This window comes from Anguilla rostrata, chromosome 17 (genome assembly GCF_018555375.3).
Source record: "Anguilla rostrata isolate EN2019 chromosome 17, ASM1855537v3, whole genome shotgun sequence".
Lineage (NCBI taxonomy): Eukaryota > Metazoa > Chordata > Actinopteri > Anguilliformes > Anguillidae > Anguilla > Anguilla rostrata.
Genome location: NC_057949.1, coordinates 10,167,257 through 10,187,642, shown reverse-complemented (window position 1 = coordinate 10,187,642; position 20,386 = coordinate 10,167,257). Strand labels below are relative to the sequence as shown.

The 20,386-nt window shown below is 47.7% G+C and overlaps 1 protein-coding gene across 6 annotated transcripts in view; it reads right to left on the bottom strand.

The window, feature by feature from the left end:
* Positions 1 to 19,666, bottom strand: part of clec16a (C-type lectin domain containing 16A) — a 57,051-nt gene extending 37,385 nt beyond the window's left edge. For 3 of the 6 annotated variants that reach the window (XR_010326807.1, XM_064315909.1, XM_064315912.1), the window contains exons 1-10: positions 19,415 to 19,665; positions 18,253 to 18,381; positions 16,864 to 16,997; positions 16,418 to 16,566; positions 13,811 to 13,916; positions 10,699 to 10,822; positions 9,946 to 10,120; positions 9,540 to 9,590; positions 9,127 to 9,240; positions 1,998 to 2,226 (exon numbers count right to left, since the gene is read on the bottom strand). Coding sequence is in view for 5 of the 6 variants with exons in the window: in XM_064315909.1 (XP_064171979.1) it covers positions 1,998 to 2,226; positions 9,127 to 9,240; positions 9,540 to 9,590; positions 9,946 to 10,120; positions 10,699 to 10,822; positions 13,811 to 13,916; positions 16,418 to 16,566; positions 16,864 to 16,997; positions 18,253 to 18,381; positions 19,415 to 19,488 (1,285 nt within the window). In the remaining variant the exon portion in view is untranslated. The other 3 variants (XM_064315911.1, XM_064315910.1, XM_064315913.1) reach the window with 3 other exon arrangements.
* Between the last annotated feature and the right edge of the window lie 720 nt (positions 19,667 to 20,386).

Sequence of the window (20,386 nt, the reverse complement as noted above, 5' to 3'; positions counted from 1 at the left end):
CCGCAGTGAATGGTTCATGCTACTAAACAATCATCTGTTAATCAAGTACCAGGATTAGTCCTTCTTACTGGTGTCAGACTTACTGTAAAGAAACCCAAAAAAAACCAAAAAAAAAAACAAAAAACCACAATGACAGATTAATGCACAGGCAGCAGGGTGGGACACCACACAAAGATATCAATGGGCGGGGCATGCGTAACCAGGGTGACAGACGTTAAGGTGGAGAGCACAGAATGAATGTGAACCACGGTGTCAGGGGACAGGAAGTGGACGGACGCGGGGGCCCCGGTCACAAAACTGGCGCGATGCAGGTAGCCGACTGGCGGGGTCCTGGGAGCACAGGCGTCCTGGTTCCTCTCGGCGCGTGTCCACAGGACAGCCAGCGACCATTTTAAACCTTAAAGGCCACACAAAGACCAGGGACTGGTTTTCACCCTGGAGCCCATCTGTGGCACACTGTTCAGAGGGAATAATGCAGTGCCAACCAGCAGGAACCCGAGCTGACTAAAAAACCCCAAAACCCTGTAAATGACCCCCCCCCCCCCCGTGGACATTCCTTTCTTTTTTCTCTTTCTTTCCTCAGAATTCCTTCTAAGGTAAAGTTACAGCTCCAGCTGTGTGAGATCATCTGTACAGGCTCGTCTGCGTAACGGCACAAACGTACGGGCGGTTTGACCGTCCGCTGGCACGCCTCACGCCCCGCCCCGTCACGCCGGGGCTGCAGAGCACACGCTCGCGGCGAGCGCCTTCGCTCTGGAGGCCGCTTTACCGCAAACCCACAGCGAGCGCCGTTCCCCAGCGCGTCCGACGCCCCACGGGAGCCAATCAGGCGGCTCTGTGAGAAAATGAGTTGGTACACGCACGGGGCCCGGCTAAAAGCAGCCCGACCGAGCGCCTGTTTATGGCGTTCAGCCGAAACGCTTTCTCCTTGCGTTTATTTTCAGAGGCGGGTACGTCTCTGAGCCGCGGGCTCTGATGGAGAGCAGATAAATAAAGCGCGCGGCGGGATTATCGGTAAGCCCTTCTGTTTCTGAGAAGAGCTCCGGGGCGACCGTGTTAAGAGGGCAGTGACGTAATGAAGTCACACACCGCCTCCCCCCCCTCCATCTTACTTCACCACAACAACAACACTCAGCTCCTTCCCTCTGTCTCACTCCCTCTCTCCCCCTCACTTCGTCTCTCCATCCTGCCCACCCTCATTCTTCCTCTCCCCGCTCTCTGAACCTCTCTTCCTCTTCCTTGCCCTCTTTCACAATCACTAGACCCCCCCCCCTCTCTCTCTATCAATCTCTGCAAACAAAATAGCTTTCTCAGAAGCGACTAAAATATCTATTAACCAACTTAACATTTCAGCTTGAAATTCACTGGAAGTTTTTTTTTTTAGAAGTAAAGCGACCGCTGCGAAGTTGCAATCATAAAACAAAATGCTGCTTGTCAGTCGATTCAAGTAATTAGACCGATTTCCAGAAAATTGCAGCCCACATTCCAAACAGCTTCTATCTGGGAACAGAGCCAAACAAGTCAGAGTAGTATTAGGGATGAGATTTGTATAGTTTTTCCCTTCGATTAATCACGGAATACAGATTTTTTCCAGACCCTTACTTTCTTAATCAGAGGCAGAAGGTAACTTCAGAAGAAGGTTTATCATTAGCACGCACACACACACACACACACACGCCCGCACACGTGCACACACACACACACACACACACACACACACACACACACACACACACACACACACCCACACACACACACACACACACACACACACACAAAGTCTTGCACTCTGACAACAGAAGAGAATAATGAGGGGTTTGAAAAAATGAGTAGTTCCTGATTTATCTGGGGGAAAAAAAACACAGAGTAATTTGGGGGGGGGGGGAATTTGTCATCAGTTTGGACCTTAGCGCCAGTTTTGTGGGCGGGGTCCGCGGTGGTGAGGAGGGGGTGGAGCCTGGATGGCTGACATGGTGACATTCATCTGGTGCACTCACCTTCCGTGTCCCCGCAGGTTCGGCTGCTCTTTGAGCTAGCCTCTGTACCTTTGGCCTTCTCGGGATCCTCCTGGCCTTCCTCGGGAGCCTTTTCCTCCTCCTCTTCCTCCCCCACGTTCTTGTAGTTGGGCCTTTTCTGAGCTCTCTTGCGCCCCCGCTGGCGGTGGATCTCCAGCGAACGCTCCAGGCTCTCCACAGGCTTGGTAAACCGCCGAACGCTGGTGTTGACCTGGAAAGACATTATAGTTATTTACCATTTACCATTTGTCTACAACAGGGAACTTGTCCACAAGGCAACACCACTTGCCGGGGGCAAGTAAAACTGATCAGCCGCTCGGCTGACGATTCACATTTGCTAATTCACAATTCCGTCAGTTCAAATCTTCCTTCGACGCCGCTAAGCTAGCGCAGAAGGAGAGCTGCGTGCGAGGAAACAAACAGGGTCACAAGGCAGGTGTCATGTTGGTCATGGAGGCCAGTACACTTTTGACCAACGGCACAAATACGCGTACAGACCACCCAGATAGTCAACTCCCTTGTACCGTCCATGTTCTGTCTTTCTTCATGGCAAGTGGCTGGGAACAGATTAGTAAGAGGAGTCTCTGGTGCTAATGACAAGGTGTAGAATGTTGAACATTTTAGCATTATTCACAATTACAAAACTTAAATATCAGTTTTTTGTGCTGGTACTTCCTTACTTCAATTATCAAGCAGTGCCGCATTTTCTTGAACAAAGTTGTCTCGTCATAGAAAATAGTTCTATTAAACAGAATTCTAAAAAGAAATCATTGGGTAGTACACACGCATTGTTTTTTTTTGTCTGTTTTGTATTTATGGGAAGTGTGTCATCTTGCTTTAGACGAAGAACCCCCAAATGCCACTAAACCCATTTCAGATGCAGACGATAATGTTCACTTTTTTTTTTTTTGTTTCACTTCTTTTTCATCAACAGTCGTCACCGTCTTTTTACTGGCTGACTCCACAAAGAGCTAATGTTAGCACAGCATTATTAGGCTGCTTGGCTAAAAATGATAACACTGTTAATCTTGCAAGCTAGCTAGTTGGTACATTAGCTACTTGTTCAATTAACTGGCCCGAGGACATGCATCAGCTCGAAAGCCAACTTCAGCACATTTCACGAATGTGAAGAGAGAGACGTAGATTAATGTACACTGTCCCTGTTAACAGATTTCATGAATTACTTTACGGAAATAAACCAAAACCAAACACAACTTGGTGGTTATGGTGGTAGTAAGAGCGAAGCAAGCAGCCATGTTGACATTTGTGGTTTGTGTGTCTTCATCAACCAGTGACACCAGCGCTTACTATTGGTGTAAACAGTTATTTGTCTGTTCCAGACTCAATTCCAAATGCTAAAAGGTTATTACAGAGGCTCTGTGCTTTTTCAAACATCATGTCATAGGCGCCAGATCCAGGCAAGTATACATTTAGTTTGGGCAAGCAGATTTCCTACCAACTTGCCTGAAAGAGTAAGTAAAATATAAAAATAAATTCAATTAAAAAAAAGAAAAAAGTTTCAAGGGTAAGAGATATAACCTGGTCACCCACTTTACAAAAAAATGCAAAAGGAAATGAGCGGTTACAAAAATAACAGCATTTTAAAATAATTTCGTCTTTAACTATGCAGGTCAGTCCCAGCAAAAGGTCAAAGCACACGGCACAAACTACAACACAACAAAATGCAAACAAGACAATGAAAGGCCAGTCAGTGTCAGATGAGTTAATGTACGCAATGCACATGGGAACTAACGTCTTCTGGGCATTCGGTGTAAAAATACGGAGCGGGTGAACAACCGGAAAATGAACTTATGGTGACCATACACTCAGGGGTGATGACCGTACGGTCAAGAGGGGGGCATGACAGCATCAGTGAAACATGTGCGGGAAGCGTGCCTACAGGAAGTCACAGACGGCCCAGCGCCAGAAAGGGTTGATGCACTTCCTCTAACACGTTGTCGGCTTGCAGAGATATGTCATCTTATCGCAAAGTTGCCCTGAATAAGAGCGCCTGGCTAAATGCCAGCAGTATAAATGTCCCGGTTCTCTGAAAGCAGTGGCTTTCCCTCAGCAGAACCACCACTTTCTTTCACAGAACCCCACCCCCCCCCCCCCCAAAACCCACGATATGAACATACAAAATATCTGAGTTACAAGGGCAGGGAGCACCAGGGTATAACAGAACAACGGAGAAAATGGCCAAATTAACACAATTGCCAAGAGCGCTAGCCAATCACCACTCGGCGATGCTCGTGTTCCAGGAAGCTGGCGCCCACTGCGCTGCCAGGATTACACTGGGTCACGCGGAGGCGTCCGCCTCGCTGCCCGTTTCGCTGAGTCTTCTGTAGCAGTCAAAATAAAGTCCCGTCCAAGAAACACAGGCAGCAGTCCATCCACTTCCGAGGAACTAACACTCCGCCCCGTGCCTCGCTGTAAACACCAATGAGGGCCGAAGCGTTCCCAAATTCAGAGACAAACGGCAAGGCGGCGAAGTAAACCATTTTCCTTTGCAGGAGAAAGTGTGCAATATTTCTTCCCTGGCTGCCTACTGCAGAGCTGCTGTTGATCCTTACAGTGGGACGAATGAGTGCACATAAACGAAAGCGCCTACAGCTCCCACTGTGGCCCATTGTCTGCATGGAGTGCATCAATTACAGCTTTGTCTCAGAGAACAATGGTCTCTGGTTGCATTACAAAGCAGAAAAAAACCAGTTCCGTTTTTTCCCCCTCTTGTTCATTAGGCACCCTATAATACTACTACCTGTAGTAGCTGAGGCCCTCTCCACCACGCGACCGTTACTCGCTTCCATTTCGCATCAGGCGACAGAGAGGACAGCCCACCGGAGCGGCCCACCGGGGGGCCGAGCGGACCCATAACGCCCGCAGCGACGGACGCGTGTCCGCAGCCCCCCCCACCCCGCCCGCCCGCCCGCCCAGGGGCTCCCGGCAGCATCGCACACCGCTCCGCTTCTCGCACACCTCTGCACTTCTCACACGGGCAGACGTGTCTGTAGGAGGCCCCAGTCATTTCACACGACACCTGCAAGGCCGGTAATAAAACGCGCCGCGTTCAGGCAGCGAGCGGCGTTCAGGCAGCGAGCGGCGCCGCGCGCGTAAGCGCTCGCGCACAGGCCCCACAGGCCAGCGCAGCCGACGCACTGCACTCCGCGTCGCAGCCAGAAAGGAGGAATCATCACACGAGCCTTCAGTGTAAAACATTAAGGGCTACTGTGGCTGCAAGAGGGTGGCTGACTATGCAGAGCTTCTCAAGCAGCAAACGGGCTTGAGAGTATAAAGGTAGCACAGCATAGCCAGGGCTAGTAAACCGCAGTATGCAATTTACAATAACGAAAGCCATGATAAATGCATAGGGCTTTATTAAAAATTTAACATTACAATGCAGGCATTTAGCAGACGCTAATCCAGGGCAACTTACACAACTTTTTATTTATGTATTATTATTATTATTATTATTATTTTTTAACATAGCATTTACATTGCATCCATTAACACAGCTGGATATATGCTGAAGCAATGCAGGTTAAGTACCTTGCTCAAGGGTACAACGGCAGCGTCCACCCTGGGGCTGAAACCTGTGACCTTTAGGCTACAGGACCAGTTCCTTAACCCACAGTGCTGCACTGCCGTCTACACAACAAAGAGGACTTCCGTACCCGCCACCCACCCCGCCTGCCCGGCCCACCCCCCCCCCCCGAGGCCCATCGCCCCCGCCCCCCCCCCCCCCAAGGAGCTGGGCAGCAGGTGTCAAATTCTTGGAGTGCAAGTGTGAGAAAAACCAATAAACACACGACACACGCACACCAAGGTTTTGATGTTTTTTTTTTACCCTGTGCAGCGGGGGTTCGAAAGGCGCCAGTGTGGGCGCAGGTTTCCGTTCCAGCCCAGCACAGCGACAGCGGACTCAACCAATCAACCACCCGGGTGTCTGAGCGCTGGGCTGGAACACAACGCCGGTCCCTTTGCGGATAAGATCGGGCTCCCCTGCTCTGCAGCGCAAGCCGGACTTGGCTTGGGTGCAGGTTAAAAAAAAATGTATTAAACACAAACACACACACACACACACACACACACACAAAGTTGCAGAGGCTGTTGCCATGACAACGTCCTCCAGTCGGCCTCTTAACCTCAGTCGAGCGTCCCGCCCCCCCCCCCCCCCCCCCACCCCCCCTCACAAAGACCCTGGCTCTCCCGTCTGAGGAGAACTGAAGGGTCTTTTCTGGTCCTCGGGCCCTGGATGGGTGCAGCTTGCTGGTAAAGCGGCGGAGAGGAGACAGGCAGGCAGGCTCCTCCGAGCCTTTTTACGAGAAACGCTGCCGACGCTCGCAAGAGATGTGAAACTGCGATCAGGTAAGCTAACCGCAGCAGCGCTCGGCAGGAAGTGGGCCGCGACCCCGCTGCCAGGCTGGAAGGAAGTGGAGACCTGATTTCAAAAAACAGAGCCGAAAGTCACGCGGCAGCGCCTTCTCTGAACCGCCGCCGCGAGCGGTACCGAGAAAACCCGCCGGCCTCCGAGCAGAGCGCCCGGAGGAAGGGCTTCAAAGGCACAGCCCAGCGCACCAAACGGCGGTTAGGGAACTGGACTTGTTACTCAGAGGTTGCGAGTTCAACTCTCAGGCAGGGCAGGGCAGGGCATTGCCATTGTACCGCTAAGCTAAAGCAAGGCACCAAACCAGAATTACTTCAGTAAACGCCCAAGAGCACATGCATACACCTGCATCTGATACACGCACAAACCAGCGCTCTGATGCAGACTGAAGGAGGTTCTCTGATTTACCTACTGCTTCCTTGGTTTTTAAAACTGGTGCACGCAGGGCCAGTCTTTTTCCACATGCTATTTAAAAACCAGCATGTGGGCAACATGCATTGCTCACGTGTTACTAAAAAAAACTGTGTGCATTCTTAACTGACACAGCTATGACTCACTATTCCATCACTAATGGGAGGCCTACCGCTGCTGCACATGCAGACATTGGACACAAATTTTGAGGCATCTATTTGGAGGAAAAAAGCCAGACCCATCTGGGGGGGGGGGTGCATTTGGCTCCCGGGGCAGCCAGTCCAAAGGCCCTGCGGGCCTGGACATTCTTTTTGGGTTTCGGGCAGCGAGAATTGCTCCAGAATATTCCAAGAAAGTATTCCCTTGAGAACATAATTTTAATCTCCTCTTCAAAAACTGGATGAGTTGCCATTAAAACAATCATTTTCAGCAAACAAACTATATACTGGTAAATATTTAAGCAGACGTTTTATCGCGCTGACAAAGTACAGACACACACATGTGAACGGACACAAACTCACGCATCACACACACCCGCCAACGCGCATGCACACAACCCCCACAAACAGCTGATTCTCAAGAGCAGAGAGAGGAAAAAAAAAAAAGAGTGAGAGTAAAACTAACCAGAAGACCTAATATCACACAGAACCTCCCCGACTACAAATTCCCACAGCACGTTTATAATAGGACTGACTGTAAACACGAGCCATGTCGCAGGCGTGCTCATTTCAAACCGCCGCGCGGGCATCGGAGAAACTGCAGAGGCCAGTGAAAGGGAAGAGGCCTCAGACCTATTAGCCTGCCTGTCTGTCTGTCTGTCCGTGGTCTGCGGTCGGCTCACGGATCAGTCACTGCTTCTCAGAAACGCGGCTCACAGTACAGTAACCCGGCCGAGAAGCACACACCGCGCGTACTGTAAATGCTCACACACACACACACTCACACTCACACTCACACACGCACACACACACGCACACACACACGCACACACACACACACGCACACACGCACACACACACACACACACGCACACACTCACACTCACACACCAATGCACACACACACACACGCACACACACACACTCACCAATGCACACACACACACTCACACACACTCGCACTCGCACACACGCACACACACACTCACACCAATGCACACACACACACCACACGACACACAATGCACACACACACACTCACAGCAATGCACACACACACACACACCCAATGCGCGCACACACACGCACAGGAACACATACAAGAGCACACACACACACACACCACCAGAACACAACCAAGACGCACACACACACACACCGCACACCCCGCCGCACACACACGCTCAGGAACACATACAAGAGCGCACACACAGACAAGAACACAAACACACAAGAGCACACACACACACACAGACAAGAACACAAACACACAAGAGCACACACACACACACACAACCACAGGAATACACACTCACACCCACAGGAACACACACACAAGAGCGCACACACATACACAGTTAAGAACACAAACACACAAGAGCGCACACACACACACATACGCAATCACAGGAAAACACACTCACACCCACAGGAACACATACACACACACGAGCGCGCACACACACAACCACAGGAACACACACACGAGCGCACACACATACACAGATAAGAACACAAACACACAAGAGCACACACATACACAAACGCAATCACAGGAAAACACACTCACACCCACAGGAACACACACAAACAGGAAGACACACACAAGAGCGCACACACATACACAGATAAGAACACAAACACACACACACACAAACATACGCAATCACAGGAAAACACACTCACACCCACAGGAAAACACACACCACACAAGAGCACGCACGCACGCACGCACGCACGCACGCACGCACGCACGCACACACGCACACCACACGCACGCACGCACACGCACCACACACGCACACGCACGCACACACACGACACACCACACACACGCACACACACGCACACACTCGCACACACACACACACCAGAATCTCAGATTCCTGCAGCGCACCCTCTGGACACGCTGGTCCTCAGACACACGTGACAGCGTGCAGCTGGGGCCGCGCCCGCACGCCGCTGTGCCACCTGCGCGACTCTGCGGGGACCGCAGCAGCCCGGGCTGCAGGTCGCCATGGTTACCACCCTGGCGGCGCGGTGAGCGCGCGGAAGCGGAGCCCCGGGGACGCCTGGCAAACAGGCCAGCGACTCGCGGCTCGCTCGGGCCCCGCGTGCGAGAGCTCGGCGGGGGGGGGGGGGGGGAGGCGCTCACCGAACTCTTGTGCGTGTCCTGCTCCGTTTGCAAAGAGAACACCGACAGGTCCCCGTTCAGGATGACGTCCGCCAGGGAGTTCACCAGCGGCTGGTGGTGGATTATGAGGAAGACCTGATGGGGGGGGAGGGCAGAGCGTTACCACGGGGATGGGGAGACATTTCTTACCAGCACGACATCACAGCGTCATGGAAACGTTCCCTCCGAGCTGTTCTGCCGACTTACTGCTCACCAGCGTGTTACCACAGCATTACGGAAAGATTCTTTCATCTTAAACTCATTACCACAATGTTAAAGAAATGTTACCTCGAAGCCCACACAGGAACTCAGTGCGAACAAACAAGACTGCCCACACACAACAGAGCATAGATGTGGGGGGGTGCGGAGGGGGGGGGGCGGAGGGGTACTCGTACCTGTGACAGCAGGTACAGCGACACCTGAGCGCTTATCTTGCGATCTTCATCCTGAAGGGCAAAAATAATGGCAAAAAAAAAAAGAAAGGCAAACATAAATGCACTTTCACATCCAGAGTGCTTAAAAACCCCTCCCGTATTCAAAACATTCTGCAAAATGAATGTGTTCATTGGGTAATACGGCTAACTTCTGATACCTTTATCCAGCTCCCATGACAGGTTGTGATCCCCCCTCATGGACCCCAGTTTGAGAGCTTTATGGGTAAGCACCGAGGAAAGGGTGACAGCGATTTGCGGTCATCTCCCAAAGTCAGTGAAAGACCAAGTCGCCAGAACGCATCTCATCTGACAGATGGCACCTCCTGCGGTACAGTTTCCCTGTATGGCTGGGCTTAGCGCTGCTCACCTGCTCGTGGCTGACCAGCGAGTAGACGTAGAGGGGCAGGAACAGCCGGTTGAGCAGGTGGTCGGTCAGCACGTCGTTCAGGAACTCGCAGTTGATGATCAGGATGTCGTTGAGATAGTGCAGGTGGTCCAGGTGCTCGGCGACCAGGTCGCTAAGCTTCCCCCTGTTCCTGTGTCTGTGGAGAGAGAACTCCGACATCACCCACCGGCCCTCCAACAGTCCAGCCGCCTACTGCATACAGCCAAGTCTCCAAACCCCCGCACTGAAGGGCCACAGTGTCTGCAAGGCTACTCAACTTACACGCTGCAAGGCTACAAGACCATCAAGGCTACTCCTGATGATCTTAAATTTAAAGAAACGGCGCCCTCTGGAGTTCAGTTTTAGAACTATTACATAAATTAATCTATCTCTAAGTAGTCCCTTTTAAGTCACAAATTCATGGTTTTGAAAGACTGATTTTTGAATACTCCATTCCAAAATAAATTTAAACATTGTATTAAACATTGGCTAGTGTGTTTTAAGATTTCTACAGAATTATTTACATACACCAATGCAAATTTAAACTTGAAAGGACCACAGTTGATTTTTTCACTTAGACAAAGGAGAAGACTTCAGAGGAGACACTACTCTGGTGCGACACTGACCCCTAGTGGACAGCATGAGAACTGCAGCACACACACACACACACACACCAGGCCTCCAGCCCGTGAGATGCCTGTCACAGACGCGCTGTGAGGTAAGGGGCACGCTTACTCTTCGTCCGTCTGCACGCACTTGTCCAGCTCGATGACGTGGCTCCCTATGAACCACACCAGGTTGGAGAAGTAGGGCACGGCCGTTTTATCCCGGATGTAGTGGAGCATGTGCTGGTTATCCACTGCAAAGTGGGGGGGGGAGGGTTACCAAGGTTACACAACCGCAGGGAAAGAAAATGGGGGGTACGAGCGGTGTCTAAGGGGGGCGTCCGCGATTCGGTCCGGCCGCCTCGCGGTTCGCCCTCAGCCAGCGAGCGGCTGACCTCAAAGGAGCCGCGGCTCTGTCGACCCCAGCGCTCTTCCCGGAGCGAGTCTCGCCCGTAATAACGAAGGAGAGGCGGGCTGAAAGAGCCCGTCGCTCCCGGCTGAGGACCAACCGCCAAACGGGACGACGGAATCGAGGCCCGTGCCATGGAAACGGGGCGGGGGGGGCGGGGGGCAGGCACCCTAGGGGCCTGAAGCGGGCGCTTCACGGGTTAGCAGGGGGACACGGGACAGCCTGACGGGTTAGGGGGGTTACGCGCTTCTGACAGAGGGAGAGGGAAAGGGACCTGCCGCAATGCACCGTGGTTAAAACGGCGAGAAAACGACGCGTTTGAGCGCGTTTCTTCCCCCCCCCCCCCCCGACCAGACTCCTTCCCTGAGCTTGGTTTCCTCCTATGAACATCCTTTTGATGCTCGTGTTCATTCACTTGGGGAGGTGATTATTTATACATCTGAATAACAGTAAGATCAATAACGGAAGGTTATTCCAAACAGCCCATAAAAGGTGCCTTCTTAATGTCCTGAACGTCAAAACCGACAGGACGGTTTTTCAATGCTGCGGTCTTCATACACAGTTTGTCCGGGTCAGGCTTTAGGGTTGTGTTCAGCCCTACGAGCTGCTGCTGCCATTGATTCATGGCCCAGCTCAGAGTTATCTGGACTGGCCTTCATAAAGGATGCATAAAAATGAACATACTTTCTACACACAGGCATGAAAACTACAAACTCTACATCTTTAAAATTAAATGAAAAAAAGAACTCCGAGATTGCAGACAGCCAGCAAACAGACAAAACGTGCTTAGATTTGGACAGCGAGGGAAGAAAACTTGGCTCGACTGGGAATTACTTGGCTAAGCATCCAGAGGAAAGGAACTTCTTGGCTTGCAGAACTGACCTTCACTTGGAATGTGCGGGACACTAACCATCCCCAGATAAACACTTCTCACAGTTCCAGAAACCATGAGATTACATTCTCAAAACACGGCGCAGGTTTCAAAAACCAGCTCCCTGGGCCTAACTAAGCCAGAGCAACAAGGACAGAAAAATTCACACGGCTAACTGAAGCTTCGCCGTCAGTGGCCAGCCTGTCAGTTAGGGTGAGTACGTATTTACGGATGAAGTATTCGGGTCACAAGCCCTCAATGACGATGTCACCGTAAAGCATGACCCAAACGCACTATGACGGAAGACAGCAGCACGATAGCAGGCATTTGATGCCAATTGTCTTTATTATTAAGGGGCAGGAGCATGGAGAGGAAGGGGAGGAGTTTTGGGGACTCTGTGGATCCAGTACAGGGCCACGTAGTTGGCAGTGAACATCATCTTAATCAAGTACCCCTTGTGCCCGTACCCAGAGGCCAGGGCACACCCAGGGCCATCAGTTTGTAACCATGGCAATAAATCACACCTAACAAGGAAAGCAACCAAAGAGGTTTACCATTTTGAAACCTGCAGTTTTTTTTTTTTTGCTTGTTTTTATTTTGTCCTGGCATCTTGCTGGGTTATTTCAAATGTGGCAAATCTACATTGCCATTGTCCCTGACTTCATTAACCAGAGGCATGCGTTATCATTCACAAAACAACAAAAAAAAAAAAAACAAGAAATATCAAAAGTTCCAAAACTGGACCAACTTACGTGACACTGGATTAAGGGACACAGGAGTCACCATTGAGGGAGAAGGAAGAACAGATACAGTTAATTGGGTTAAGGTGTGGGGGGGAGGGAGGTGGGGGATGGTCTACGACAGCATCATCCTACTGGGGAGCTGCTATGTCCAAAAAGAACACACGCACACACATGTTAATGAACCCCAAGCAGCTACCATAAAATATCTGCAAACATTTCAATCCCAGTGATCATGTGACCACAGGAGACAGCCCACCACCGGTCCTGACAGTGCTATCGAAGCATGCAGTACGTCTTAGTGTCCAAACACCCACAATGCATTACAGTACAGGCTTTGGCTACATATCCCAACATATTCTATGCTATCATACCTTCAACAGTGCCTGAACATGGCAGTTAGAGCCTTGCATGCAGTTTTTCGTTGTTTTTGGTTTTGCATTTCTTTTTTAATAGCAACGTAGAGAAATACTATATTCAAAGGCATGAGAAAGAAGAAGATAGAGGCAGCAAGAAAGCAACCAAAAACCCAAAGAGGAAACCTCACTGAGCAAGACAGTGGAAAGCACACTGCCAGATAATTTGCATTGCTTCCACGCTCCTCCAGTCATATGACGAAATGCTTGGGCCACTGAGAATATGATTACTAATGGAAAGAATAAAAACCTAATTCTTTCCATGAGTACATTTAATTGAAGGGGAAAAAACACTTCTGTTGAAGCTGGATTCCAACAAAACTGTCTGCTAGTTTTCAGACTATTTTTGTGGTGTTCTATCACCTACATGTGAGTGTGAGTGAGTGTGTGTATGTGTGAGTGAGTGTGCGTATGAGTGAGTGAGTGTGTGTGTGCGCGCGTGAGTGTTGACAGCAGATATGAGGTGGAATATGTTCGCAATCTTAAAAATATGAGCGACACAGAGTGAGGCTCCGCCTGGATGTGTGAAAAGAAACTATAAATGGGACACAGACCAGAGGCAGGCCCAACTATCTGTGCAATCTATGCAACACAAACATCAGTGCCGTGCGCCATTTTATCAGCTTCGACCCTCAGGCCTGCAAGCACGGCCATGCATATCATCCTGGCAGCCTGTGAGAACAGGAGCGGAAGGGAGGGGAGAAGATGGGGAGAGAGAGCGAGAGCGAGAGCGAGCGAGGGAGAGAGAGAGAGAGAGCAAAGTGCAGGCTTGGAGTGGGGGGCATTCCGTGGGCCCGGTTACTCACCTTTGTACACATTGAGAGTAATAGTCCTGACTGCGATTCTGACCATGCTCTCTGGGTGGTTGAAAAACTTAATGGCCTCCGTGTACAGGGCAAAGTCATTAGTGTGCTGGAAGCATGGGAGACAGAGAGCCAGGACTTAAACACGGCACTGCGCCGGACACAGGGGCCACTCAGAGAGACGCGGGCCACAGAGCGCAGCCCACACCCAGCACTACAGGCCTGCGACCTGTAAAGGTCACACCCAGTGTTAAAGGTCAACTTCCACCTCTGACAATCACCAACCACTTCATTTGATTATTTTGATTTCTGACTAATTTACCAAAATGTTCAATATCACCAAAAAATTAAAATAAGCATGCAACATGTTATTCAACTATTTAACCATTATTTATATATTGAGAGAGTACTATACAATAAAACAAGAACGCTCTTTAGGCACTAAAGTGCTAAAATATATCAGACAGAATAGGCATGTGCCTACCGCACGGCTTCCTCAAAGACTGGAACCTTGTTGCGATCACCTGACAAACTGTATCACAAACTACCCCGGAAACACTCCCACAATTCACTTTGGCCTTACAACATATCTTCAATCAATGCAATACATAGGTAGCAAAAAATATATATATACACGTTAACCAAAATCATTCATTTCATATACACTTATATGCATTGGAATACGGCTTATGCCTAGACCACTTTCGAGTTGCACTTTGGGTAACCCTGAAATGAGCAGTGCTGTGGCCATGCACAGGGGACATGCAGACGCCGCGGAGCTGAAGCCCATGCTCGCGCTGCCGCCTCAGTCTGCTCACACAGAGCAGGGGGTCAGGCGGGCTCCCCGCCGGACGGTGTCTCTCTGTGAGCGGACCCTGCCCTCCAGCCCCTCCTCCTTACTCCCGACACCACCGAGCCAACCGGTGGTTCCCCGGAGCAAAGGCAGTCGCATCCGATACCCTTTACCACCGTTTGCAGTACACCAATAACTTCCCCCTATACACAGGAGCCGGAGAAAGCTACGGGACACTCTCCTCGCCGAGCGTTTGGGCAGGTAAAGCGTTATAAAGGTGCTGTATTGGAGACAGACACTTAACATGGTACTTTGTGAGAGATTCTACAGTGAAGGGTCAGCAGCAATGAGTCAAGGCAGCATACGCACCTGTAGCATTCCAGAATCTAGATGACAGTTTTTTTTTAAGAGGTTACAGATTCTGTTGTACAACCTATAATTTAAGGCATGCATGTACATGCTAAAAAAAATTAACATATTTTTAAAATAAGTTTTCATAGGGTTAGTAAGGCAATTTTGCATTGTCACCACTGTTAAAAATGAGTTGGCACTAGTCCAACCATAGCGTAGCAACCGTTTCTAGGCAGTGGACCTCTGTCAAGCTTTCTTAGTTGTAGGCTAATGGTTAGCTTAGCTTGCGATTGTGGCCAAACAGTGTGTTTTGGGAACTTTCAAAAGCGATAGCTTGTTAACAAAACAGTTAAGGGGAAGATGTTATTTTTTCTCAGTTTCCAAAACCATAATCAAATGAGGAAAAGCGTAGGCTGTGAATAAAACATAAAATTAAACCTCATTCACAAAAGAACCCCAAGAAGATTACCTATGTTTGCTCCAAGATAGCATAGCTGTGCCTAATCTCACCACATTTAAAAAAAAAAACTTGTATCTTTAAAAACACGATTACCATATTTACGCTAGTTTGTTGTTTGTACTTTTAAATCGACTCGATAGACTGCCTGTCCCGCTGCCGTATTGATTCCGTCTGTGCTCCCGATCTTAGCATTGAATGAGCCCAAATTTACCATGTAATCAATTAAACAAAAAGGTGCCAGAAAATAAAGTTGGCTAATCCTCTAGAATTTTGTAGAATCCCATAATCCAGTGACACTGAAGCAGATTTATTTAGTACATCTATAAAGATTCCGATGGCTAATATATAATATGATGTACACTATATTTGTACACTATAAGTATCTTATCCATGACCTAGCCTGCTGTACAAAAATAACACTGTTGCTTTATATCCATGTCTTCTGCTTAAATCACTAAGCGATGAGGTGACTGACTTTTGAACTGTGATTGGTGGGCTTTACTAATTATTTACAGTTTCGCTGCATGTAGCCGTAAAAGGTATAATGCAGACCATTCTGTCTACTTCTCTCTGAAATCGAAGATCCATTTTTCCAAAAATGACTAAATATTTCCTTTGTCATTTTACACATCTTCATGGTTGATAATGCCATGCTTGCTTAGACTGACACAAAAAGCTTGACGGACATCGCAACAGTAGCCAAGGAGAGCAGGGCGTAGCAAAGGGGGAACTCCAATTCAGTTCACTCAATTAAAGAAAATCAATTGAAATGCAGTTCAGTAAATGAAAAATTCTCAGATAACATTACGGGTATTAATTATTGATGAGCTGAATTTACAATTAATTTCCTGAACTGGGTGAATTGAAATGGAATTGACCTTCAACCCTGCTGGGTGGTAGGCCTCGCCCCACATCGCCACCTGCAGGAGCAATGTAAGCATACGTCACTGTCATATGGGAGAACCATGCTTTAGTTTTACTGGGCATGGCCATTGGGGACCATTACCTCGTTGTAGAAGAAATGGACAGTGTGGTTGTTAAGCTTAAGGGATAGGGTCTTCAGAAAAGAGATATAGTACGCCATGATCTCCTCGTCGGAGAAGTCAAACTTATGGACGATGATGGAATTGACATGGTTGTTGGAGAGCAAGTAATCTGGGAAGAGAAGAGCGGGAAAAATCTGGGTGAGCTTTTAAAATTAAAAATGGAAATGCAACAGCGATATAACACACAAGTTAAATCTTTATCTGTGTGAGTGATTTTGTGAACACAGCATTTCGTGTTGCATTGAAGCAATAAAAAACAATTCATTTTATTGTCAAAAAGTATGAAAAAGTGTTAGCTGCAAGATGCTTTATCATAATTATTAACACACAGTATATTACTTTATGATGATAATGTTGGAGTAGGCTACTTGCAGAAATGAGTTGTGCTCTGGACTACCAGACTTACATAGAGACGTTTCATGGCTTATGTTTTCAAAAAGAATGTTGAGGGTCTGCAGGAGCTGAACACAGACATAGCGTCCAGACTTCTGCCGGAGAATGTTCAGGAAGAACGCAAACATGTTCTTCTCCAAAAAGAAGCTGCATGGGAACAGAAACACAGGAATTACACAAATATAGATATCATACATAGAGCCGTGACACCCACATACATAGATATTATGCATATATTACGCACATATAGCGTTGATATAGTCACAAATCCACAGGAGTACATTTTACGGCACTTAAACGAGTGAATGCACTTGAAATGCGTTATTTGCCCCAGGGCTTGGGGCACATCAGCTTTGCATTGCATATCTGACCTTACTACCACCACACCCTGCTGCATTCCCAATCAGTTCATCTGCAATTTCGTCACTTTTATTTGGTGGTTACAAACCTTCTGAGGCTAAATTAAATGATATTCATACAGACCAGCTTTAAGAAGTTGAGCCACGCAACTTTGTAAAACAGAAAATTTTCCGTTTCATGTTACTGGATTCAGCAACATTTCACAGCCCGTCTCTGTCCGCCATTCTGAAAGTTCCAAGTTCAAAATGGTGCAGCTATTTTGAGCTAGCGTGCACTCAATGCCATTTGTGTGGCCTTATGCTACTTTGAAAGCAAAGCTGCGTGGTGTGTACAGCTTCTCTCTCCTCCAGATGAGCCTTGCACCTCAGAGGGATGGTGAAATAGGGAACTGACAGACGTTTCATAGAACAGAAACCAGAGAAGAGCTCAATCAACCACGAAGCACACTGGTAAATCTAACAGAACAACACCAACGGGAACTGGTGGATAACTCCTGGCTATAGTGCTTAGATATCTAAAGGGATCCCAGAAGATTAGGCAGAAAGTATCCAGCAATCATCATTGGCATTGTTCCGTTTATAATGAGCAATACAATAATTGGTTGAGCTCCTCTCTGGTCTCTCTGAACATGACAACAGACCTGTCATATCCCTATTTTATTATACCTAACACCTCAGACAGATGTAGAATACAGAAACATGCACATAGTGCAATGGTTTATGATGTGATATGACAATTTATAATAAAATAGTCATGGCATTCCATAATAAGCAGGAAGCTTCATAAAATTACACAGCAACCATGGCCTGACCTAGCAATCTGGTTGCCAGATTGGGAGAGCTACCAGGCTCCATAATTATATGGCTGATGGCATATAGCCTAACTTCAACTTTCAAAATACAGGAAACATGAAAACACTATTTGTTAGCAGTTTAGTCTGTCTAGAATTTGCTCCTCACTTATCTCCAGATCGTGAGATATCTTATGCAATCGCGCTAGCTCTTTATGACGTAAAGGACTTAAAGCCAAAGACGCAACTTACTCGAACACTGAGCTGTCGTTTTGATCCCCCCATATCAGGATCTCGGTAATCGAGCGAATGGTTTCCACAAGCAGATTCCGGTTGTGATCAGTCACTGTTGTATTTTTTGTTAAGACATGGTACATGTACCTTGAAGGAAGACAAAAACAAACGTAACGACATGCAATGAATTACACAACTTATAGCTACTTTGTGGACCAGTAAATACCTTACAGTAAGGGCAAAAGATTGTTGCGTAACGCTAGCATACGACATGCTACATGTGCCATGTTAGCACCTGTTGCAACAACACAAGAAAGTTTCCTTCATTTAAACTGTCAAATCATGTGCACATGCAGGCGTGTACTAATTGTTACCACTCAGTGTTTATGTTATTATTATCGAAATACGTGTAATCACAAAAGTTAGGATTGGCAAACAAGCCAAACGAATATAGCAAATTAGCGAGATATCTGTTATGGTAATGGTAATCCAACGTTAGCTAAAACGTTTACCGTAGGATGCTAAATTAGGTGTTTCTGTAACGGTAGCTATGCAAAATTAGCAGGGAAGAGACAGTCGACAAATTAGCCAACTAGCTGTCGTAGATCACGTTCGTTAGCAAGATGACGATGGTAAAATAAAATGACGTTATCTTTGAAGATAGCTAAATAGCAACACAGCTTTCTGGGGTCTCGTTTCCTGTGGACACTTTAAACTGTCAACTTTGACAAACACAGCTAGCTATCTAGCTAGCTAGTTAGCTAAAAACACAGGCAGATGTGTGATGTTGTTCATGGTGTTCTAAATCGTAAACTATTTCTATTGTAACGATTCTATTGCCCTCTAAACGGTAACTTGATCCGCAATGTCCTACAGATTAGCAACTGCCTAAATAGGTTTCTAATTATCTAGCTAGCTTCTAATCTTCATAAACTGTTGACTGGGCTTGTTGTCTCCTCTAGAATAGCGGAAGCGCCGACAGTTTGGCTCAACAGCAGCAAGATGCAGATACGGGCCTGTAAATGCTGTCTACTACTCACTACATATCATATTAGCTACGCTTTCGGAGAAGCGGACAACATCAAATAAACAGACCTGTCAACCAATTCCGAAATAGTTAAGATAAATAGTTAGCCAGCTAACTAAACAAATAAACAAAATGCACACTCGTCATGCTTACTTTAAATGGTCCAGAGAGTGGATGCTTTTGGATTTTCCTTGTCCTCCCACCCAGCTTCTCGATCGACCGAACATGTTTGCACTCGTAAAGATTTTATTTTTAACGTGCACTTATTAAATTAGTCCATAACCAACCACTATGAAAACAAATACACCAAAAAAATGCAGAACGGTGCGCTGACATTCGGAAATAATCTCTCCGCAGTTCTCCACACTAGCTCACACCAACTACACCAGTTAATATCCGGGTTGAACCCCTTGGAATTGTGGGGAATGTAGTGTAATTCTTGTAGTTTGCGCGAGTCATCAAGACGTTTCACAAAAGTTTTGCAACTACTACTCCCAAATGCCCTTATAGCTCATATTACTTCAGAGCGTAGCCAGGTGTTAAAAGTAAAATCAGAACAACAGTGATAAAATCTATTTTGTTCGACGCTGACTCAACGCACCAGATTGTAATAAGTCAATATGGCAAAACAGTGTTCTTCAACTAATCGGTGTCAAACGTGATGCAAGGTGATATCATTTCTGACAAAAGAATGGTTGGGGTACTATTTTGCTATATGATATTGTGCAGCAAGCAGTCCACCATAAAACATCAGGCAGGAAGCCCGACAGAAACCAGGATCGTGTGGCAGCTTGGTTGGTGACGCAAAATAGCAATTAACCAAGTGAAGCAGGCTCGTGTCCATTATTGAGTTGTAGCTTCTTGCGCATGTACCCACGTTATTTAATTGAATTATTTTGCGCCCCCGGTGGACTGTGTCTACACTCGAGCAGTCATCCCACATTGTACCTTCTTTCTGATGGTTTGAAGCTAAGCATGGCAGTGTTATGGTTAGTACAGTACTAGAATGGAATACCTGGGAAAGCAAACTTGCTTCTGGAAGTGGTAATTTGTGGCCAGCAGAGGTCAGCCTTCCCTCTTGACGAAGCAGAAAACAACATTCCCTCAGTACAGTGGCATGTTATC